At 45.2% G+C, this 24,954-nt stretch overlaps 1 protein-coding gene across 1 annotated transcript in view; it reads left to right on the plus strand.

Annotated features, from left to right (window-relative positions):
• The first annotated feature begins 14,426 nt into the window (after window positions 1-14,426).
• The window catches only part of TMEM156 (transmembrane protein 156), a 189,686-nt gene continuing 179,158 nt past the window's right edge, over window positions 14,427-24,954 (plus strand). Inside the window, exon 1 of the mRNA XM_086963981.1 lies at window positions 14,427-14,552. Coding sequence (XP_086820107.1) covers window positions 14,453-14,552 — 100 coding nt within the window. The 5' untranslated portion in view covers window positions 14,427-14,452. The remainder of the gene's footprint in view (window positions 14,553-24,954) is intronic.

Genomic DNA, 24,954 nt, shown 5'->3' on the forward strand with positions numbered 1-24,954 from the left:
CTGGCAAGCTCTGTGCTAGTATGGTGCATTGGTGGAAGCCCCCTCCTTTGCTTGTTGTAATTTGCACATTTCCTTCTTTGATTGGCATAATTCTAGGTTCCTATCTAACACCCCTTAGGATAGAACTGGTCATTGACTTTACCTTAATGTTACTACCCTTTGCTTGATCCTTGTTCTTGAGTAAGCCATCAGGCTTTTCCATTAAAACAGCTGGGTATTTCGGTAGGACTGCATCACTAATCTGTATTTCTCAGTTTTCTAGTTGTTTTTTATTCCTTCTCATGGCACTTGCCAGTTCTCGCCTAAAGAAAGTTATTTCCATGGTCTCATTTATATCACAAGTATCAGGGGTGAAATGCCACTCCATCGATGTCAGCCGAGATGATTTTTTATAGGCCAGGCAAGTGGGAACAGAGCTTCAAAATGTTCCCTCTGTTGTGAGTGTACCATGTGCCTTGTGAGATGGACTCTGGGAATAGTATCACCTTAAGATCTTGCTGGTTCACTGGTGCCTCCTCAGTTTGACACACAATAACCTGTTGTTCAGACGGTTTAGGAGCGGAGCCCTTGACTCCTTCTTTGAGGCGTAGCTCCCCATGGCTGATCACTTTGGCCATGGTGGTACTATCCGCCTACTGGGTAGCATCTGTGAGCAAGTTAAAGTTAGGTGCTGCAAAGATGAGGTCCACAGGTAAGGAGAAGATTTCCCCATGGGTTAGCTCGGTGGCCCCTGAGAGCATACACAGGGGGATCAAACTGGGTTGAGAGAGGTGTAGAACAGGCAAGTGCCCCTGCAGTAGTGGGCCTTGGCCAGGTTATATTGCCCTTAACAGGGAGGTCCCTCAAGATATTGATTAGGCTACCCTGGTTATAGGCTGGATGTGGGGGTCGTGTTCAAAATGGCACTTCTCTGAAGGATCGCCCATTACTTTTTGCCTTCCTCTTCCTCTTCTTATGACCTTTTTGTTGGCTTTAGGACTCTGGGCACTTTACCAGTGCTAGAGTGCACATGCATGAGCTTCTATGTGTTTGTGTGGGTTCAGGTTGTGGGTGGGTGTTTATAATGGGGCACAATTAAAAGCTCTGGTTTTAAGGCAGAAGCACTTGCCTGTCAGTGGGTTATAAAAGTGTTCACAATACATGCTCATCCAATACTTGGTCTCTCCACAAATTGCATGGAGCAATGGTCATGTATGCAAATTTTAATTGAAATATTTACAGAGAGAAAGTAAAAAAAATGCAGTGCTTATATGTGAGTGTAGTGTGCTGGGTGTAGGAGACTGTTGAACTGATGGTGATGTAAGGAAGTGCATGCAAGAAAGAGTGAATAGAGGGTACTGAAGAAGAAAGAGATAAGGTGTGAAATATACATATGGAGGATTTCAGAAAGAAATGGGGAGAAAATGGGTGGGTCTAACAGAGAGACTGCGGAGAAAAGTGGTGTGAGGAAAAAAAAGGAGCTTTCGAGACACTCTGCAGACAAATTCTATGTCAGGACCGAAGGCTTCGGATTATGCTTTTCCTTTCTTCGCTCATTATTTAATACAAAACTCACAGCAGCCTAGAAAAGCTCAAAAAAGGCTTATATATCCCAAAACAAAAGGGGGAAAGCATTAAACCAGGAAAAATGCAGATTTCAAGTGTCCCAACTACAAATCCCATCAATCCATATGAGCAGTATTAGTCCAGTCCAGTATTAGTCCTTTAACAGTGTCCATGACTGGTAGATAGAACGTCCATCTTGATTCTTCTTCCTCTTTCTTCGATGCTTCGCAGCCAGTTAAGTTGTATATGTCTTATCTCTATGATTGAACACTGGATTTATGATTTTGATTGTTGTTTTTCACTGTCATTGCGCTATAGGGGGGCTCGGTTGTACCCACTCATTACCCATACCGTCGGTTTCTACAGTCCGTCTGGAAGGATCAGATATTCAAATTCACTGCCCTTCCGTTCGGGCTTTCCTCAGCCCCTTGGTGTTTCACTAAGCTGCTTCACCCGGCGGTGGAATTTCTGTGAAGTCAGGGTATTCGGATGATTGTCTATTTGGACGACATCCTTCTAATGGCCCAATGTCCTGAGAAGCTGGGCCTTCAACTTCGACAGACTGTTTCCCTGCTTCAAGGGCTAGGTTTTGTCATCAACAAAGACAAGTCCATTCTCTCTCCATCCCAGAGAGTGATATTCCTTGGGTTTGTCGTAGACTCCCTCCAATCCTCTTTGAGTCTCCTGTCGCAAAAGATGGCCAAAATTCGGCACGTGTTGCGGCAAACAATTTCCAAGTCTCACACCTCCCTCCGACAGATTGCCAGGGTGGTGGGGCTACTCTCCTCTTCCATCCAGGCAATCTTCCCGGGACCCCTCTATTATTGAGCCCTCCAACATCTCAAGGCGCACCACCTCAGGAAGGGTATGACTTACGATCAGTTGGTTCCCCTTTCTGTGAAGGTGAAGGGCGAGATGTCTTGGTGGCTCATGCACATGGACGCCTGGAACGGACGGGCAATCTTCGGGTCTGTTCCGTATCTAGTAATAGAGTCCAACTCCAGCAGGTCAGGTTGGGGTGCCTGCTGTGGGGATTTCATCACACGCGGCGCCTGGTCGTCAGAGGAGCAGGAGTTGCACATAAACTGCTTGGAGCTGCTGGCGGGGTCTTTCGAAATACGCTGCTGGACCAGAGATTCAGTGCGATTATGCGTTCTCCTACAGATGGACAATGTCTCAGCGGTTTGATATGTCAACCATCTGGGCGGTCCACGAATGCGGGCTCTAGGGAACTTGGTGAAAGAGTTTGGGGATTACTGTCTGGCCCACCATATCTCCATGACAGCGGAGTACTTACTGGGTCGGGCCAACCAGGTGGCGGATTGGCACTCCAGGCATCTGCGGGATTCCAGCCAGTAGAATATGGATGTACAGGTGTTCCAATGGCTGAACGATCTTTGGGGCCCTTTCTCAGTGGACCTGTTTGCGTCCCGCTTGGACCATCAGCTCCCGCGGATCTTCAGCTGGAGGCCGGATCCTCTCGCGGAGGCCACGGATGCTTTCCTCCAGGATTGGAGTAAGGAAGGGGCCTATGCGTTTCCTCCTTTTTCATTGGTGGTGAGGACGGTGGCCCAACTTCGCCGTCAGAAGGCAGAGACGGTGGTGATCACAGATGTATGGAGGCCTCAAGTTTGGTTTCCAGTTCTTCTGGAACTTTATTGGGATTTTCCAATCCTACTCCCCCGATTTCCTTGTCTTCTTCTCAATCCGGACGGGGAGCCGCATCATCTCATAATACAGGGTTCTTGCCACCTAATGGCATGGCAGCTTACCGGCAACATTGGTCGCTCCCGAGGACCTTATGTCCAAGGCTTGGGCAGTCAGTACCGCGAAGCACTACCGTTCCGCCTGGACTAGGTGGGTGCGTTAGTGTCTTTTACGAGACCTGGATCCCCTGGTCGCGGGCGTCGTTCCCGTTCTGAATTTTTGGGCAAAATTGTCTTCAGATGGCCTGGCTTATCGCACCAATAATGCGGTGCGTTCTGCGATTTCTGCGGGTCGCTTACTCCTTAAACCCATACACAAATGTACGAAGAGATCTAACTCAGGTTTCAAAATGCCACGAAAACGGAATTCGCTCACTATCGCACACAATAAGAACACGAACGGACAATATAAGTCCAATACTTGAATACCACTGTCTCTTACTCCTCAAACCAACTCATAGATGCATGAAGAGATCTAACTCACGTTTTAAGACGCTCATTAACGCACGAAATGGGAAAACGAACAGACAGGATAAGTCCAGCATTTGAATACTGCATGCGCCCTGAACACGTGTCTGCACACTTTGGATGGCAAACTAAGGGAGGCACATATTGAATTAGAAAAGCTAGGCACTCTTTCAATGAATAAGAAGGGAGCCAATATATGACATTTAATTCCCTAGATTTAAAAGACTCTAAATGTACGAAGATGCAAGACTCCGGTGAACAGATGGAGAAATGAGAAAGGAGAAATGTGAATCCTAAAATCCCAACCACATTAGGTATGCTAAAAATAATTATACAACAGGTTAAGCACCAATAAGTAATGTTTATTATTTAGGCACTTACACATAATTTTCCTGTCCACTTTTATGAATTTTAGATCACAATATTCCTACACCCACAGTCCCAGCCCAGAAGAAGACCTTCATAAAAATCCTCCTGATCCCCAGCACGAAGTTCGAAACGCGTCGGCACCCACACAACTCACCTTCCACGTACACAGGACTCAGAGTATCAACAAGCAAATAGGAATATTAATAAGGACTCAATAAGTTTAGCAAAAAACCGGATGGTCTAAACTTTGAATAGTATTCTAATGATTCTCTGAGCCTAGCCCTTTTAAAGGACCACTCAGTTACAAATTACCAAGGAATACGATTTTGATGTATCCTGGTAGAGATAAGAAGTAGGGTTATGACCAAATAAGATAAATGTGAAATATTTTGTATATATTGATATGCGTTGGTTTTGAATATTGTCTATAATTCTTTAACAAACTACCACAGAAAATTTATACATGAAGATTGTATGTATAAATAGAGCATAAAAAGAAAATAAGCTGTGTTTGTTGTGAAATCGAAGAATATTCCATCTAATGATAAAGCAAAAATGCAAACAGAATACTAAAAGAAAAATGACTGGATTGTGTTGTTCATTAATGGTTAAGAAAAAGTAATTGCGGTGTTGTATGCCTACCTCCAATGTTAAAAAATTGTAAATTATAATGCTCATTTATTGAACCTACCGTGGTAAATAGCTAGGCCTAAGGTATTGAGAAGTTAAGAATTTATGGTCCTAGAGGTATTTTGCTTAGTTAATACATGGTTATGGATTCCAACCTCTAAGGTCCTGATTTGAATCTACCCCCTGAATATAAATGTTCCGGGTGAAAAGGGCCACCAAAGTCGGATTGCGACAGCTGATTAGTGTCAGACAGACCGAGTTGGAAAGGCTGGAAATTTCGAGAGAACCACGACCCACCACCACCCGCAACAGGTTCCCCGCAGAAGCTGGAGCAAGATCACCACCGACCTGCTCACAAACTCCCTCAGCCATTACCCTCCCACCAACACGAAGAACCCCATCGAAGCAGCCCGAACCTCACTCAGTGGCTCAAAAACTGCGCCGATGACCTCTCACCCTCCCAGTGGACCCGGCAGCAAGAAGGCCTCGTGGTTCACCAACGACCTCATAAACTCCAAGAAAACCTGCCGCACCCTCGAGAAGGATTAAATTTGATTGTATAGATGAATTTGGTACAGGTAACTTAATTGTCCTGGATGAAATTAATTTCAATAAATCAAATCAAACAACATATATCTCAAACTACCAAGACATGACAATACTTCACATTAAGACAATTGTTAACATAAAAACAAGTAGACATGTGTATAAGCAAAAAAGTAGATTTTATCAAAGTTAAATCTTGCAGGGAAAAATACAATAAACCAAAATGTGCAACACAGGAATACAAGACAAGTGTCAGAAAATTAATCAAACTCTCTGTATAGCCTGTGCAAAGCTTATCCAGAATACAGATGTAAAAAAAAATTCTTTCGGATAAAACAGAAGGTCGACGTTTCGGTCTCTATGGGCAACTCAGTAAGACCATCATCAGGACAATACAAATTAATATTGTAACTCCCTATTGAAAATAGAATAAAACAGTTTCAATACAGCATAAAAGGACAAAATCCATCAATTGTTATTGCACTATACACACAAGAGAAACAAACAGTAAAAGAATTTGAAGAATTTAACTCGCATAAAAAGACTGAAAAATTACAAAACGACATCAGGTGATACAATAAAGAACGTACGTATCCCTACCTTAGAAAAGATTTTTACACAAACCAAGGGGCCAACCAACAGCCATCCAAAAGGGTCACTTTTTCTGATTCAGGCTCTGAATCTGGTAGTGAAAAATCCTATGATCCCAACTACCACCGGTACGATCAACAGCCATCCACGTCTAATAAAGGTTTTTTAGCTCAGGACCAAAGATCAACCAGACCCCCTCGGAGACCACAGCCTCCGAAGCGAGGATGGTACCGCAACCAGTACACCCCAGGATTCCGTCAAACCCGGAACCAATACTACGAATGGTAGAAACAGATAAAACCATTCCCATCTTTAATATATCAACCCATCTTTTGTCAGAGCATGAGATATCTGTACTATCACAGGGTTTAAGTTATGTACCAACATACAGAAACGATATTTTTAATACCAAACTTGAACTATATCGTTTCTTCCGCACCATCCGTTTACGTAATTATTTTGCCAATAACATCAGTGATCCCAAGAAAGGCATTACAGGCTTAAGAAACCCATCTACTTTCTATCCCACAAATGCGATGGTGCGCAAAGAGATTCCAACGTTTGAAAATGCAACATTGATCGAAATTGAGAATCTTTTTAAAAAACCCTTAGGCTATAAAGCAAACCTAACCAAACCACAACAACAGGCCTTACATAATTTGCAGAATCTCCCTACAGCTCTACTAAAACCTGCATATAAGGGAGGAGGAATTGTGCTTTGGGAGAAATCAAAATATGAGAAAGAAATGCAGAAACAATTGACAGTTCCATCTCACTATAAAAAATTGAGTGGAAACCCTTCCACACGCATAATGAAAGAAATCGTAAGTCTTAGCAAACAAGGTCTAGAGGGAGGATGGCTGAATGAAAAAGAAGCTGCATTTCTTGTTAATAAAAATGCGACTGTCCCAGTAATATATTTACTGCCAAAAGTACATAAAGATCTGTTGGACCCTCCTGGCCGCCCAATTGTTTCAGGGTGTAATTCGATTCTAAAGCCCCTGGCACAATATGCCGATTTCTTCATCAGACCCTTTGCAGTAGACAATCCCAACTACATCAGGGACACTATGTCAGTAATTAATGCAGTAGAGAACCTAACTTTTGATCCTATTGGTGATATCCTAGTTTCTATGGATATAGAAAGCTTATACACCAATATCCCCCAACTCGAAGTGTTGGATCTCCTAGATAAACTTCTAGAATCAAGACCCCGACCACATTCGGTACCCACGTTTTTCATCACGGAATGTGTTAGAATATCTCTCTGTGAAAATTTCTTCCTTTTTCAGAATAGCTACTTCCAGCAATTAAAGGGGGTAGCGATGGGCGCAGTCTATGCCCCTGACATAGCCAATATTTATGTCTCCTCCTTTGAAGAACAACATGTCCTCGATGTAACCAATCCATTTGTTGATCATATACGTAAGTGGATTCGTTACATCGACGATGTTTTTATGATCTGGCATGGCAGCACTGAGGAACTAGAACTGTTTCATCAATGGTTGAATTCAAGAAACACCAACTTAAAATTCACCCTAGATCACAGTTCGATAGAAACGCCTTTTCTTGACATCACCATCAGAAATGGCGATAATAACCGTTTGTACACTCCTCTGTATACAAAGAAAACTGCCAGAAACACTCTTCTCAGTTACAAAAGTCACCATCCCCAGGCTCTCAAAGACGGCCTCCCATTTGGTCAGTTTCTCCGCTTGCGGAGAAATTGTACCTTCAAAAATGATTATTTCTCTGAGGCTAATAAGCTAAAATTGAAACTCATGGCACGCGGTTACCCTTCACGGCTTCTTCGTAAATCGATGAAGCGTGCTTGGTATTACAATCGTGAAGCTCTACTAAACACCCGTGAGCGCCAAAATAAAAATGATATAGTATGTGTATCAACCTTTGGTACACACTCTAATATCATCAAGACAATAATAACCAGAAATTGGAAGCTATTGACATCTATCCCTGAATTATCAAAAAAACCACTGTTTGCCTTCAAAAGAGGCACTAACATTCGAGACAGACTAGTTCATGCCTATGAAGAACCCGTTGTAAAAAATTCTCTGACCAACATGCTACAAACTACACCTGTTATAGGGCATTTTAAATGTAATAATTGTACAGCCTGTTCCACAACTATAACAGTTAAGTCATGTGAAATCAACGGTGTCAAATTTACAGCCAAAAGTTTTTCAAATTGTAACACTACTACTGTAATTTATTGCATCCAGTGCCCGTGCCAACTGCACTATATTGGAAAAACAATCCAACCGGTTAAAAAAAGAATCTTACAGCACCAATCACGCATTAGGTGCAAAAAAGAAAATGCGCCACTTGTTGAGCATCATTTGTGTTTTGGTCATAAAGAAACAGATATGACTTGGTGGGTACTTGAGGTTATCAAACCAAATAAAAGACACAACAATATGGATAGAGTACTCTCTTTAAGAGAGGGCAAATTGATATGTATCACTAACACTGTTAATAAAGGATTAAATTCATCGACAGAATGGCAGGCTTTGGCATGCCTAACTTAATGAGTTCAGTTGGGTCTACACAATCTAGATCATAAATGCTACTCACAACGGTTTTCTCATTGTATTATGTATTTCAAAAACAAACTGTTTCTAAATAATATTTAGATCAGTTAAGCTGTAAAGTATACAATGATTTTTGCTATGTTGTATAATGTAAAATGAGTTGATTCCAACTGACACGAGAAAATGTATGGTCACTGTCTGGACTGATCACCATTTCCAAACTGTTAACTGTTTATGGAGTTCCAATGTGGTGCTTTCCTTATTAATGCTTCCATGTATTGTATTACATGCTGTTGAAAATGACTGTTGATACTAAATCGTTGCTCTTTATTCATCTATGTATGAGTTATGGTGAGTTTATCTATACCGCTATGCACTTCTCAATCTATGTATGAGTTGCGGTGAGTTTATCTATACCGCTATGCACTTTTCAACAAATGGTCTATTAGCACTGAAATTCAGGCTTTATGTCTGTATTTAGATTAGGCTTTCATGAAAAACGCTAGTAAAACATTAAGTATTCAATCTTAGTTAGAATTCATCAACTCCTAGCCACTACAAGATGGCGCTTCAAAACTAGTCCTATTTCGATCTCCAAACATAAGTGAGGATAAATACATGAGACTTTCACTCGTAGCGTTTTACCTACAGAGTGACGGTAGAGATTCCCCGCGACTTGAACTCGTAGAAACTCAACAGGTAAATGCTGAATACTGATCAGACTAGTCTGCTGACCCATCGATACTCCGTTATTTCGGAGATGGATCATCACTTAACCACTTCTAATTCTCATTTTGCAGATCGTTCATTACTTGACGATCGCGTTATTACACCCCGATTGCCTTGACGTGCGCTAGGAACAAGGAGAGCATTTATTCTCCTCCTTTTCACTATTTTGAAGGTAATTATAGAGGATAGCTTATGTGAGACTACTGTGTTAATACCATGGAGGAGAATTTTAATAACTTCCCCGCCTCTCTTCCTATAGCTTACAGATTAAACTCCACGCATTACCTGAGTCCCTGTAAAAGACTTCGACAGGTGGTTATTGAACCAATGTACTTTTGATGTTAGTATAACTAACTAAATATGTCAACTTAGTTGATTAAATTACTTAGAATCTTTCTAATATTTACAGATTGAATAATTACCGCCATCAAAGTCTAAAGCTTAAAGATACCTGTAGTGATTCTCGCCTTTGGGTATGTTTTTATATAAACCATGAAGTACAAATGAGCTCAGGTTTTGTATGTGCTGCTGCTTAACCCTGCAAGGTGTATAAATTAAGACCACTGTCATCAAGTGAACGTCTGATGATAATCCTGTCCAGATTAATCTTAGTGGCTGCTTTGATTGAAACTATACACTCTATATTTGCTATAATCGATCTCATACAAATAGCTCCCTTGCAGCTCCCAATTTTGAATTAAATTTATGCCGAGTTGAACTGTTGAACTACTGAATTTTTGTTTCAACTGTAAATTTTGTCTCAATGTTGTTTTGTCTCCATGATTGCAGTGATGTATCAGATTCACTGCTATCTTAGTATAAGTCTAATGTCATTTGTTTGTTCTCTTGTGTGTATAGTGCAATAACAATTGATGGATTTTGTCTTTTTATGCTGTATTGAAACTGTTTTATTCTATTTTCAATAGGGAGTTACAATATTAATTTGTATTGTCCTGATGATGGTCTTACTGAGTTGCCCATAGAGACCGAAACGTCGACCTTCTGCTTTATCCGAAAGAAATTTTTTTTACATCTGTATTCTGGATAAGCTTTGCACAGGCTATACAGAGAGTTTGATTAATTTTCTGACACTTGTCTTGTATTCCTGTGTTGCACATTTTGGTTTATTGTATTTTTCCCTGCAAGATTTAATTTTGATAAAATCTACTTTTTTGCTTATACACATGTCTACTTGTTTTTATGTTAACAATTGTCTTAATGTGAAGTATTGTCATGTCTTGGTAGTTTGAGATATATGTTGTTTGATTTGATTTATTGAAATTAATTTCATCCAGGACAATTAAGTTACCTGTACCGAATTCATCTATACAATCAAATTTAATCCTTAAAACAAACTCCTTTGGAGGCCATTTTACCCATTTTATTACTTTTCACCCAGCCCCCAAAGGTTTACTGGGTAGCTCACTTTATTCACTATATGCACCCTCGAGAAAGCATGGCGCCAAGACCAGACACCAGAAAACATGTCAGCCCTCAAGGACGCCACCCGCAAACACCACCAGCTGATCCGCACCACCAGGAGGACAACATTCAAAGAACGATTGGACAACAACACCCACAACAGCAAGGAACTCTTCAGCATTGTTAAAGAGCTCTCCAACACCAGCGCCGGAAACAACGACATCACACCCTCGCAAGACCTCTGCGACTCACTCGCCTCGTTCTTTCACCGCAAGATCGCTGACATACACATCAGCTTTGGAGCACAATCCACGCACCCAACCACCGACCCAGCGCCCCCCACCACCACCCTCTGTACCTGGACCCCGGTCAGCACCGAAGACACCACCCGCATGATGAACACCACCCACTCCGGCTCCCCAACCGACCCCTGTCCACACCACATCTTCAACAAAGCAGACACCATCATCGAACCCCATCTCCGGGACATCATTAACTGCTCCTTCGCTTCCGCCACCGTCCTGGAGAGCTGGAAACATGCCGAGCTCAGCGCCCTCCTGAAGAAACCCACCGCGGATCCCACGGGCCTCAAGAACTTCCGCCCCATCTCGCTCCTGCCTTTTCCTGCCAAAGTCATTGAGAAGACCGTCAACAAACAACTCTCCGCCTTCCTCGAGACAAACGGATCCCTCGACCCCTCGCAGTCCGGCTTCCGTGCAAACCACAGCACCGAGACCGCCCTTATCGCAGCGACCGACGACATCAGGTCCCTGCTCGACAAAGGGGAAACAGCCGCCCTCATCCTCCTAGACCTCTCTGCAGCCTTCGACACCGTATGCCACCGCATGCTACCGCACCCTAGTACAGCGCCTCAGCAACACCGGAATCCAAGGAACGGCCTTGGAGTGGATCATCTCGTTCCTCGCCGGAAGAACCCAGAGAGTCCGCCTCCCCCCGTTCCGCTCCGTGGCCACTGAAGTAATCTGCGGCGTTCCGCAAGGATCCTCGCTCAGCCCCACCCTCTTCAACATCTACATGAGTCCCCTTGCAGCCATCGCACGCCAACACAACCTCAACATCATCTCCTATGCTGACGACACCCAGCTGATACTCTCCCTCACCAACGACCCCACCACTGCCAGAACCAGCCTCCAGGAAGGAATGAAAGACGTCGCGGAATGGATGAAGCTCAGCCGTCTGAAACTGAACCCAGACAAGACGGAAGTCCTCATCCTGGGACCTTCCCCCTCTGCCTGGGACGACTCCTGGTGGCCCCCGGCCCTGGGCTCTGCCCCCAAGCCAACGGACCATGCACGCAACCTGGGCTTCATCCTGGACTCCTCGCTCACAATGACCAAACAAGTCAACGCCGTCTCGTCATCCTGTTTCAACACCCTGCGCATGCTCCGTAAGATCTTCCGGTGGATCCCCACCGAAACCAGGAAGACGGTCACCCAAGCCCTCGTCACCAGCCGACTGGACTACGGGAACACCCTCTACGCGGGAACCACAGCCAAACTCCAGAAAAGACTCCAGCGCATACAGAACGCTTCGGCACGACTCATTCTGGACATCCCCCGCCACAACCACATATCGGCCCGTCTGAGAAACCTGCACTGGCTCCCTGTCAGCAAGAGGATCACGTTCAGGCTCCTCACCCACGCACACAAGGCTCTCCACGACACGGGCCCCAAATACCTCAAAAGCCGCCTCACATTCTACACACCCACCCGCCAGCTTCGATCCGCCAGCCTCGCCTCCATCCCACGAATCCGCAGAACCACCGCCGGAGGAAGATCCTTCTCCTACCTGGCGGTCAAGACATGGAACTCCCTCCCCACCCACCTTGGGCTGACCCAGGACCATCTCTCCTTCAGGAAGCAACTCAAGACCTGGCTGTTCGAGCAGTAGCGACTCCCCCTCCACCCAGCGCCTTGAGACCCTAGTGGGTGAGTAGCGCGCTTTACAAATCTTGCTGATTGATTGATTGATTGGTCTGTATCCGACAACAAATGTGTCGGTTGGAAGTAAATCCGTCTATAGTGCACATTCTTACCAGTTCAGAAAAAAACTGGCATAGAGTGGGCTTTGGTTCCATGCAGAGGAGCATTACGTCTTCACTTCATACTATTGGCTATTTGGACTATGATTCTGCCATCCACAAAGTGCTTCCATTGTAATCCGTAGGGTGTAGGCGCTATTTTACATCTGAAAAGTGCCCTTAAGAATCACACTGTTGTTTATCATGCTCAATAAGTGCTTAATTTATCAAAGAATGAGTGTCAGTGCCCAAAGCTGTACTTGGGAGCCTGCAGTTAGAAGATAAAATGTACCTTGTGCATCTTTAATCCACTACCAGACAACCCCCCCCACTTTATCTCACTCTTGTGAGTCGTGCTTTCTCCATTTGTGATTTTTTTTTTGACTTTCTCTTCCTCCAACAACACTAAGCGCTGCATGCATTCTATACAAAATTAATGTTTTGATAGCTTTATGCCAGTATTGCAAAAGCCGGCGTGCAGGCTTTACTGTGATAACCCGTATTTGCCCGTGCAATGCAAAAACAGCTTTTGGGAATGGCCTTGCGTGGAGGCGTTGGCTTGCATTAAGCCAGTCCTATTGGCTTTGCCAATGACTGTTGTTTACTGTGGCATTGTTTCATCACAGGAAAGCACCCTTTAATAGGTAGTCAGATGTAAACACGGAACCCCGTGTTTAACTCAAGCGAGTCACTTTTGCACGTGATTGGGCACGCTCTGGATAAGCGACCCATTTCATACAGTAGGCCTTAGCTCGCGCTGCTCTAAGAGGCATTGCCTAATTTCATTGTGGTGACCGTAATTGAAGATTGCTTCGTGTGCTCGGGTGGAAAGTCTGACGCACACGATGGTAACGCAGAGAGTTACATGCTGTAACGACGAAAACTGCACGATATGTGGTTGTACGTGGGTGCAACACAGCTCTGCGAACAATACCCAGGGCTGCAGTGTATTGCTTTCATGATATACCATGCGCCTTCTGCTCCGCTAATCTGGGCCTATTTTAACATGCCTACAGGCACGTTTGTGAAGCCCCGGACCAGAGTGGATTATGTACATTAGACAGGAGCCAGGACATTTTTGAAGCTCTTCAATGTAATTTTGCACTCACATTTTACGCTGATAGTGCAAAAACGACATGTAAACAACTAGCTAGTAAAAAAAACACTATTTGGTACGGGTCGTGTAATGTTGATCAGACACTGTTGCAAAACTGTCAAGCAGTAGTGCAAAATGTTTTTTTATAATCTGCCACTGGTGCATTTTAAATGATCTAGCACCACATTCATAAATATTGTTTCTGTGAGCAGGGGTGACCTTACAACTTACACATGAAGATTTGGCAGGTGAAAACCACATCTGCTTATGTAAAAACGTTGTTTTCAGACTAGGCCACGATCTGTCTCAATGCACGTATTTAAATTACTGCCCGTTTTTTTTACTATTTGATGACTGTTCAGCAGCATCAACATTCTGTAAGATTTTGTTTCATTGGGCCCGGTGTCCTAAAGGTCATAGGCATGGTGGCCTGCAGTTGCCTACACAGGAGGCCTACAAAGCTACCGAGCCTTTTTTCTACTGTTCTTTTTTTACCCTAAATCATATTTTCACTTTTGTTGCTTAGATAAAAACAAATTCAGAATGTTTTAGAAATTTGGCTATCTTTGTGGAAAATTGATGACGGTAGGCAAAAAACCTTAGCTGATGGAGCTCAACGCAAAAAAAAAGCGTAGCTGTGGACAAAAAAATAGTTTCGCTCAAAAAGGAAATGACTTTGAAGGAGGCGCAGGCAGCTTCGACATCACTGAAGACACTCGCTGAACCAGGAAGCGTCCCACAAACAAACCTACAGCGTGACATGTGCAGGGCAGGCGCCAAGTCCACGCTCACGAAACTCCTCACTGCAGTGGGCATCATGTTTATCATCTGCCTGCCGGAGCTGTTCAAGACGCGCGAAGGTAGGGTTAACGCTTTAATGCCCACAGGCCGCCTCCTGACTCAAAGGAATGCCATACGTGGCAACTAAAAGGGCAATTTCCCAGTCCGCGCACCGAAGTGTGCAATGTGCGTGTTAGAACGCGGGTATTTGGAATCTGCTTAAACCGTTAACAATGTAGGACCTTTCAGCTTTTATTTATTTATCTATCTTTTGTTTCTTTTACAGTGGTTGGCAGGTGGGAACCGCTGGTTGATCTGCTTATACAATTTATGTGTGTAAGGTGCCAATATTAGATAAGGTAGTAAGCGCTATATAAATGCAATTACAATACGGGAAAGGTTTTTTTAGAAAAAATCCAGGGAAGGTATTGTTGTCCGTTGGATTTGTATTGAAGAGGGGTCGATCTTTTTAGCAAGTTGAAATGTAAACTGTGTTATTGTTGGGTTAAACAGGGTGCCTCGACCCCGCCACTATCGGGGATGCTGGGACGAACTGGGATTCGGTATTCAAATTTAATTTTACTCTGTGCCTTTTACTGTCAACATGTAGCAATGGCCGATTTTATACTGAGAATATGCTTCCAAAATCATCGGTTTTACACCTTCAAAATTGTAAAGGTTGTGGAAAGCAACCCCCCACACACATTAATCAAAAATGTGTGATAACTCGAGGGCAGAGTCAGGCAGTTGCATAAGAAGTTCTTTTCATCTGAGGCGCACTGCGCTACCGGGGCGTGAACCGCGGTTATGTGGTAATTGTATGAGGCAAATTTATAACTGGCAAAGGATGCCGTGAGCGGTAAACTGTAACCTACGATGTTATCTCCGCGATGGGGTGTGGGTGTGCTTTTTTAATCTGGTTATAACTCTATTAATTATACCAGGAGTTCTCTTTGAAAACTTCTCACCAAAGCACCCGGCTCTCTTGGGCAGCGCGCAGCCTCAGTTTATTCATTAGTGTTGTTTTATTAAATATTGTTTGCCCCTCCTGAAAAGATTCCGAGAAACTGAACATGTTAAAAAAGTCCGTCTGTTCTTCCTCACAATCTAATGAATCTGCAAGGTATGTTGTGACGTGGTGTCTTTTATACTTGTTTCCTACTTGTCAAAGCAGGCTGCAACCAAGTTGTGTATTGTAGGATAAAACAGACTTGGTGAGATGTGACGAGTACAAGTTCTTGATTAGACATTTATTAAGGGTAAATGCAAGTAGTTGAAACCTCCCCTGCTAAAAGTGACAGGAGGTTTGGATGCCATTAAAGACAGGGAGGTGCCGGTTATGACTATACCTTCTTTACTGTACTTCTCTACTAGCAAAGCAAAATGAACACACAACATGGAGGAGAAAAATGAGCCAGTAAACAGATTAATGGAGTTCAGCAGTCCAAAGTGCCCATGATGTCATAGTGCAAGCACCAATCATAAGCTAGCCTTATGGATAACAATGCCTGCGGAGCTGCAGCCGCCCTCTTCTTAGTCAAGTTAGGAAAAACATACTTGAACAGATCTTGTAGAAAAAGCAGGTGTCTCGCATAATAAAACGATAAAACTGTGGAGTCTGAGCTGTTCTGAAGATGCTGACAATGAGAGATGGGTGGGACCACTATTATACTAGCCCCATAATAGTGGTCCCACCCATCTCTCATTGTAAGTGAAACATCCTTCCCTGTGAAACTGAAATAGAACTTAGAGATTTTAAAAATGGATGTGGTCAGGAGGGATAATCTTCTCCTCCGTGTCTTTAATAGACCACAAACCACCAGGGCCGGACTGGCCATAGTGGGCACCGGGTGATTTCCTGGTGGGCCGGAAGGGTGGGGGACGGTTTTGGACTGGTGGGGGGACGGTTTTAGTACAGGGGGCAGGTTTTTGCAGTAGGGCTGCAATATGGGTCCCTGTGCCAAAAGCAGCATACGTGTTTCCCATCAACACCACCGCGGCCGGTCCAATGTAATTTCCAGGACTGGTTTGTGTTCCCAGTCCGGCCCTGCAAACCACTTGTCACTTTTAGTGGGGGAGAATACAATTCCATTACAAAACTGTAGGCTCAATTATGACAAGCTTAAAACGTTGAGCTAACATCACAGGACTCCTGTGCAATAGATTTAAAATAAAGCTATTTAAAAATACATTTATTGGACCAATCTGCTGCTTCTAAAATGTCCTCCAGTCATCCTGAGAAAACAAATTCTTTTGATGCTGTGTCACCTATAACAGAGTAGGCACCAAATAGATAGTCTCCCATCGGTGAACCATGATATCTTGATATGAAAAAGACCCACGAGTCACATTGTTGTTCTCGTGGGAGGGTAAATTGTGTAAATCAAGAAGTATACAAACAAATGTAGAACAAAGAAACAGATGGGCTAAAAATATTTGATGAAGAAAAGGTCATCTTATCATTCCAGATATTTGTGGTACTTTCAAAACCAAAGGTAGAGAGCTGTGACTGTAGAACGGCCGTCTGTGTCCCTAACTATATTTTGGTATCCAAAAGAGAAGGCCAGGAGCAATGGCTGTCTGACGTGTGTGGTGTATGGAACCTGAAAGGTTTGTTAATAAAACCCTCACACACCAACCTGGTTGGTGTCATGCTTCATCATCGGGTCCCAGCCAGGTAACCGAGTGCTACCCGGCTGTGCTGCGACACCTGTTTACAGTGGAGCAGGCTTTGAGGTGAAATGTGATGAAGTGAGTGAAACTACTATTAAAAATACCTCCAGAATGCTACCCGTTACTTTATTCTTGGAGATCTGGAGTATAGTTAAAAAAGAGCTAGAGAGTGGATAATATATCACAGATACTATGTGTAGCTGTATTTATCATCAGATGGTCGACATGTTTCAGCCCGTAGAAAAAATATATAAGGGCTTTCTTCAGGACCTCTCCAATCAAGTGAGAGATGTGAGAAAAAGGTGAGTGGTAAAAAAATTACCACGTGAAAAGCATTTTTAACACTCACGCTAAGGAGTGCTTTGCATGCATATACGATTAACCGTGTATGGGTCCTCGCAAAAATTTAGAATACCTGCAAAGGAAAATGCAATAATGACATTTGAAACTAGCAGCATTAGGTTCATGCCACTATAATAGTCAGTGCTCATGCCACACTTATCGCCAGTACTGGCGTGTGATATCTGGTGCTCATTCAGATTCATTCCGTGGATATCGGCAGTACTGGTGGTAAATGGATGTATGACGTTACAACGCATGCTTTTACCACGCATGCCGTTACAACGCAGTTTTTACAACGCAAACCATTACAACGCATAGCGCTTTGGGGTGCTGGATAGTGAAAAGTTTAATTTACTATTCCAACTCCAGTCCCCGTGGATAGTAGGGAAGGTGTTGGATAGTAAATTAAATCTATTCCCTATCCTAGAGCGCCCCCCAGCGCAATGCGTTGTAATAGTTTGCGTTGTAATGGTTGTGTCGTAATGGTAGTGCGTTGTAAAAGTTTTGTTGTAAAGGCTGTTTACCGTGGTAAATAAATGGTGCTAAGTACCGGTCATGATGTCAGGTATTCTACATTGTTGTGAGGACCGATACACGGTTAGTCCTATATGCATGCAAAGCACTCCTTAGCGTGAGTGTTAAAAATGCTTTTCACGTGGTAATTTTTTTACCACTCATAATTTTTTTACCACTCACCTTTTTCTCACATCACTCACTTGATTGGAGAGGTCCTGAAGAAAGCCCTTATATATTTTTTCTATGGGCTGAAACATGTCAACCATCTGATGATAAATACAGCTACATATAGTATCTGTAATATATTATCCACTCTCTAGCTCTTTTTTAACTATACCCCAAATCTCCAATAATAATGTAACGGGTAGCATTCTGGAGGTATTTTTAATAGTAATTTCACTCACTTCATCACATTTCACATCACCTCAAAACCTGCTCCACTGTAAACAGGTGTCGCAGCACAGCCGGGTAGCACTCGGCTACCTGGCTGGGACCCGATGATGAAGCATGACACCAACCAGGTTGGTGTGTGAGGGTTTTATTCAGTTTCAGTTTTTAACGTCTTTATTTCGAAATTTCTTCATAAAAGACAAAGTATGTACGTACATCAGGATAACATAACATAGACATAAATATATATGATCAGACTAACATAAGTGTAATCAAAGTGACATAATCCTAAATATATATATAACTTAAAAGAGAAGGTATGTGCAAATTTGGTTAAAAAAGATTTGCTAAAATCCACAATTAAATATGCGAATAAAGACGACCTATGGAATAATATTTTCCTTAGATTTGATTATAAATACAACAGCGGCAACAACAATACTGGTCAGGAGATGATAAAATTAACATGCCTTTTCAGTTTCAGGTTGAAGTTAAAGCTATAGTATTACAAACTGACTTGATCCTTATTAACCAAGCCCATCCAAGATACTTTGCTAGACCAATAGATAGCCAGTCGGAGGTGTTGGTTTTTAGGATAAATAAAGCTTCCTTGCTCACCCTGGTTTTTAATCTAGTACAGATGGGCTTTAACCACTTATGGCGTGGTTCATGGTAGGCAGTACATACGAACAAAAAATGACCTAATGTTTCTATGTGTCCAATACAGCAAGGACAGCAGGATGACTCTGATTTCAACCAACCACTAGTGAATTCCCTTAAGGGTAGTGTACCTAGACGAAACTGGTGGTAGAGTTTCCTGTCTAAGGTTTTAGGAATTACATCCCAATAGGTCTCAGTATGTGGAACTGCTTTGTAGAGCAGAAACTGACCAGTCAGATTCGGTTTTGCTGAAAGAGCAATGTGTTCTTCTTTCACCATGGACCAAAAGAGTAGTTTGAAATCTTTCTTTGAGGGAAAGATATGGGAACCCGGATCTGACCATAACTGGGGAAGACCCATTCCAATAAGAATGTTTCTGATTAGCTTAAGCCATGGTATTTCAGCTGCCCCTGGTTGCTTTCTAGCTGACCAAGGAGCACTATTGTTTGGGACTGACCTGCCTGCCTGCCTGTGAGCCTACTGCTCGCGGAACCCGCTTCGCGGGTCCCGCATCGTGCTGAAGACATCTGCAGCAGCCTACAGGTTCGGAGGGCTAGCGGAGGGAAATCTTTGCCGGGGCTGCGAGCGGCGAGCGCTCACGGAGGGACTACAAATCCCAGGAGCGCCCGCCAGCCCTGAGGACCAACACCTGGGCCGCTCTCCCCGACCCCTCCGACCCCTCCCACCTTTCCATCGAGCACTTAAGCAGCACTCCCTTGACCTGCGAGTGGGACGCCTTGCTGACCAAGGAGCACTATTGTTTGGGACTGACCTGCCTGCCTGCCTGTGAGCCTACTGCTCGCGGAACCCGCTTCGCGGGTCCCGCATCGTGCTGAAGACATCTGCAGCAGCCTACAGGTTCGGAGGGCTAGCGGAGGGAAATCTTTGCCGGGGCTGCGAGCGGCGAGCGCTCACGGAGGGACTACAAATCCCAGGAGCGCCCGCCAGCCCTGAGGACCAACACCTGGGCCGCTCTCCCCGACCCCTCCGACCCCTCCCACCTTTCCATCGAGCACTTAAGCAGCACTCCCTTGACCTGCGAGTGGGACGCCTTGCTGACCAAGGAGCACTATTGTTTGGGACTGACCTGCCTGCCTGCCTGTGAGCCTACTGCTCGCGGAACCCGCTTCGCGGGTCCCGCATCGTGCTGAAGACATCTGCAGCAGCCTACAGGTTCGGAGGGCTAGCGGAGGGAAATCTTTGCCGGGGCTGCGAGCGGCGAGCGCTCACGGAGGGACTACAAATCCCAGGAGCGCCCGCCAGCCCTGAGGACCAACACCTGGGCCGCTCTCCCCGACCCCTCCGACCCCTCCCACCTTTCCATCGAGCACTTAAGCAGCACTCCCTTGACCTGCGAGTGGGACGCCTTGCTGACCAAGGAGCACTATTGTTTGGGACTGACCTGCCTGCCTGCCTGTGAGCCTACTGCTCGCGGAACCCGCTTCGCGGGTCCCGCATCGTGCTGAAGACATCTGCAGCAGCCTACAGGTTCGGAGGGCTAGCGGAGGGAAATCTTTGCCGGGGCTGCGAGCGGCGAGCGCTCACGGAGGGACTACAAATCCCAGGAGCGCCCGCCAGCCCTGAGGACCAACACCTGGGCCGCTCTCCCCGACCCCTCCGACCCCTCCCACCTTTCCATCGAGCACTTAAGCAGCACTCCCTTGACCTGCGAGTGGGACGCCTTGCTGACCAAGGAGCACTATTGTTTGGGACTGACCTGCCTGCCTGCCTGTGAGCCTACTGCTCGCGGAACCCGCTTCGCGGGTCCCGCATCGTGCTGAAGACATCTGCAGCAGCCTACAGGTTCGGAGGGCTAGCGGAGGGAAATCTTTGCCGGGGCTGCGAGCGGCGAGCGCTCACGGAGGGACTACAAATCCCAGGAGCGCCCGCCAGCCCTGAGGACCAACACCTGGGCCGCTCTCCCCGACCCCTCCGACCCCTCCCACCTTTCCATCGAGCACTTAAGCAGCACTCCCTTGACCTGCGAGTGGGACGCCTTGCTGACCAAGGAGCACTATTGTTTGGGACTGACCTGCCTGCCTGCCTGTGAGCCTACTGCTCGCGGAACCCGCTTCGCGGGTCCCGCATCGTGCTGAAGACATCTGCAGCAGCCTACAGGTTCGGAGGGCTAGCGGAGGGAAATCTTTGCCGGGGCTGCGAGCGGCGAGCGCTCACGGAGGGACTACAAATCCCAGGAGCGCCCGCCAGCCCTGAGGACCAACACCTGGGCCGCTCTCCCCGACCCCTCCGACCCCTCCCACCTTTCCATCGAGCACTTAAGCAGCACTCCCTTGACCTGCGAGTGGGACGCCTTGCTGACCAAGGAGCACTATTGTTTGGGACTGACCTGCCTGCCTGCCTGTGAGCCTACTGCTCGCGGAACCCGCTTCGCGGGTCCCGCATCGTGCTGAAGACATCTGCAGCAGCCTACAGGTTCGGAGGGCTAGCGGAGGGAAATCTTTGCCGGGGCTGCGAGCGGCGAGCGCTCACGGAGGGACTACAAATCCCAGGAGCGCCCGCCAGCCCTGAGGACCAACACCTGGGCCGCTCTCCCCGACCCCTCCCACCTTTTCATCGTCCTGTTGTCCACGTGTCCTATAATTGCCATTTCTACTCCCGCAGCGCGGGAGAGCGCGCGGGAGAAGCCCGGGACAAGGGCGGGACCGTCTGTGGCCGTCCGGGGCCGGTAGAGGCCGGGCTGGGCCACATCTCTAACATTATTCTCCCCCTTTTTTTAACTATTGGTCTGTATAGTATTATTTAATGTAATTGATATTTTGTTTTTCGTTTTAACCAAAGTGCCTAGTTTTAATCCGGGTTGTGATTTTGCATAATTCAGATTTTATTTGGGATACTTTCACATTATTGACTGTATATTTCTGTGACTGGTGTTAATTGTATCTCGCTTAGATTTAATAATGACTTTAAGATCAGGTAAAGAAAGACAAGTCCAGGTTTCCACCTCTAATGGTACCTTTTCAGGGACTATTGATCAGTTCTTTAAACGTTCCACAGCTATATTGGAGAAAGAGATCGCATTAGCAGAAAAACGGCTTTCGCTGGACATAATCACAGGCAAGCGATCCTCTCTTGGGAGAATTAACGAGGCTGTCTCCCCTGTTCCACTCTCTGTGTTAGACTTAGATAGCGACGTTGTTAATGCAGATCTGGGATCTGTAATTGTTTCTGAGACCCAAACCGCAGAGTTAGTAGAGTCTGGTCAAGTTAGTCGACTTAACACTGCACATGATAATTTGTTAGATGGTGGGATTATCTCTTTAGACCAGTCTGTAGAGAAATCAGGTCTCTCGGACTCTCCAAATCTCAATATTACTAAGGAGCGAACGAATTCCCTCTCTGGTTTACAATGTTCACCCTTGCAGAATCCCGGGAAACGTAAAAGGATAGATTCTCCCGTCTTAGAGGCACATAGTGAGGACATAGGAATTGTTCCTGATTCTCCAATACAGTCGGTTAATGCAACTGAGGTTACCCAAACAGAAGATCATAATACCGTAATTAGTATAGTGGAGGGAGTATTTCTGGCTAAGATTGAGGTGCCATACACCACACACGTCAGACAGCCATTGCTCCTGGCCGTCTCCTTTGGTTACCAAAAGATATTCGTGGTAAGCATATGGGCGTAGATCCCCATGAATGTCATGATAAGAGAGGATTGCGTAATGATGCTTTGTATACTGTTCAAAATGGTCATGGAACAACCGTGGAGACTATAGAAGTGATATTAATCAAAGGACAGATTCCCATTGATGACAAACCCTCTTAATTCACACTGTGCTGGCTATGGTAAGTAAACTGGGACCGCTTACCTATTCAAATTGGGCATATTGCTCCAAAAGTCATAGCGGGGGTGCTTGCTGTCTCAATCAATGCGAAAAAGTGGGTGTTACTATTGTATGTTTAACAAGTTTTTAGCGGAAGCATGCACAATGCAGCAGTTTGTCAGAACTCACAGTTACATCGGAGAACACAGGCTCTTGAACCTACCCAATCTTTTGCCAGCTTGGAGGTTGTTCTGTGTGAATGCTTCAGTTTTTGTGTTACCTGACTGGCGCAGATGGAGGGGGTGTGGCCATGCATGCACAGATCGTGACAAGGGAGTCACATGTGTATATTCCTCCAAGGAGGCGAGCCCAGCAATAAGTGAAGGGGCCATCTTGGAGTTTTGTGGAAAACCATAAAAAAAGGCGTGGATACAGCTTTTTTATAGTTGCAAGCTGCGCATGACTTTTGTGCGGTAGAGGAAAAATATCACATATTAGTAAATCACAGCTTTTAGTTATTCTTATTTGCATTTTGTATATAACTGAACAGTACAGTTGTGTATTCAGCAACAAACCTCCTTCTAATTCCACTCCCTCCACCCCATAATCGCACACTGTTTATATGCAGTACACCGTACAATTCTAAAAAAGGACTATGCATCGAGGATTCATCTCCCCCTTCCCCCCTCCATCCCCACCCACCTCCCCCCGTGTGGACTAGCAACGCAACATTAAGCTCAACCATCCCCCAACCCTCCATCGAGTCCATGATAGTGTGTCCACTTAGACCAAATTTTTCGAAACTTCCTAGGGCACCCCCTGGATTTGTAGGTCACCCTCTCAGCCGCCATGTAGAGGTCTAGTCCTTGCCTCCATTCCTCCAGGTCAGGAGGAGTCGGGGACCCCCATCGTTTCGCAATGTCTCTTTTGGCCACCACCAGGGCTAGGACCAGGAAGATTATTAGTGGGCGTGGCAAATCTACATCATTGAACATCCCCAATAGAGCCAGCTTCAGCTCTTGTGCCAGTGGTACTCCCAGGACCTCCTGCAGTTCTGAGAAAATACGGGACCAGTATATTTGGATCACTGTGCAGGACCATAGAGTATGATAAAAACCTCCTTCCGCCCCATGGCATCTGAGACATCTGTCGTTCTCAATTTTCCCCATTTTATGGAGTCGTACCCTGTCATAGTATGTTCTATGTAACACATTGTATTGAATGAGGCGTAGCCTGGATTTAATCGCAACCTCACGGGGGTGCATTAACACTATATCCCAATCCAGGTCTTCCAGTGTTCCTACCTCACTCTCCCATGTAGCTCTGAGCTTCGCTAGGTCTCCCAGCATATTGTTGGTTAGTGTTTTGTATGTAAGTGAGACTGCTTTCCCCTGAATCTGTTCCTGTAGAAGCCTTCCCTCCAGTGGTGCATATTCTGATATCCCTGACAGGTGTATCTGCTGTGCCTTTCACGTGTGGCGGAACTGGGTATACTTAAAAAACTGTGAGCTTTGCAGTCCAAAGTCGGCTCTCATAGTCTGAAAGGACTTCAATTCTCCCTTAGCTATAACATCCCCGATGGTGGAGATACCAATATCATCCCATCGTTTGAAACCTTTTACTTTGTGTAACTCATGTAGCCATGTACAGTGCCAAAGTGGTGTCTTTTGAGTGGGGGTCTTGTCCCAGCCCGTACGCTTTTAGTTATTCTTAATAAAAATACGGCTACCATCAACCCGGATACCTAAGAGTACCACCATTATAGGCTTCCCTGGACCTCAACCTCCTTTCCAACACTTCTACCAACACAAGAACCCCCTCCTTTTTGGAGGCAAGTGCAGAGGGCGAGGAAGAAGGAGAAATGATAAAAAACAGGTCCAATGGATGGACCCTGGGACCCAATGTCAAGCCGGGAGCCAGATGACATAGAAAAACGAGTCGTTAACCTGTCCGGAAGACAACTGACTACTGATGAAACAGCGGTTCTTCGTAGAGGATTAGGCTTCGTTCCAGCCCACAAAGAAGACCATTTTAAACTCACAGGATAACTTTACATTTTCTTCAGGCAATTGAGACTACTCTCGTTCTTCAACAACCATGAGAATGCCCCCTCATC

This window comes from Lissotriton vulgaris, chromosome 3_2, assembly GCF_964263255.1.
Source record: "Lissotriton vulgaris chromosome 3_2, aLisVul1.2, whole genome shotgun sequence".
Taxonomy (NCBI): domain Eukaryota; kingdom Metazoa; phylum Chordata; class Amphibia; order Caudata; family Salamandridae; genus Lissotriton; species Lissotriton vulgaris.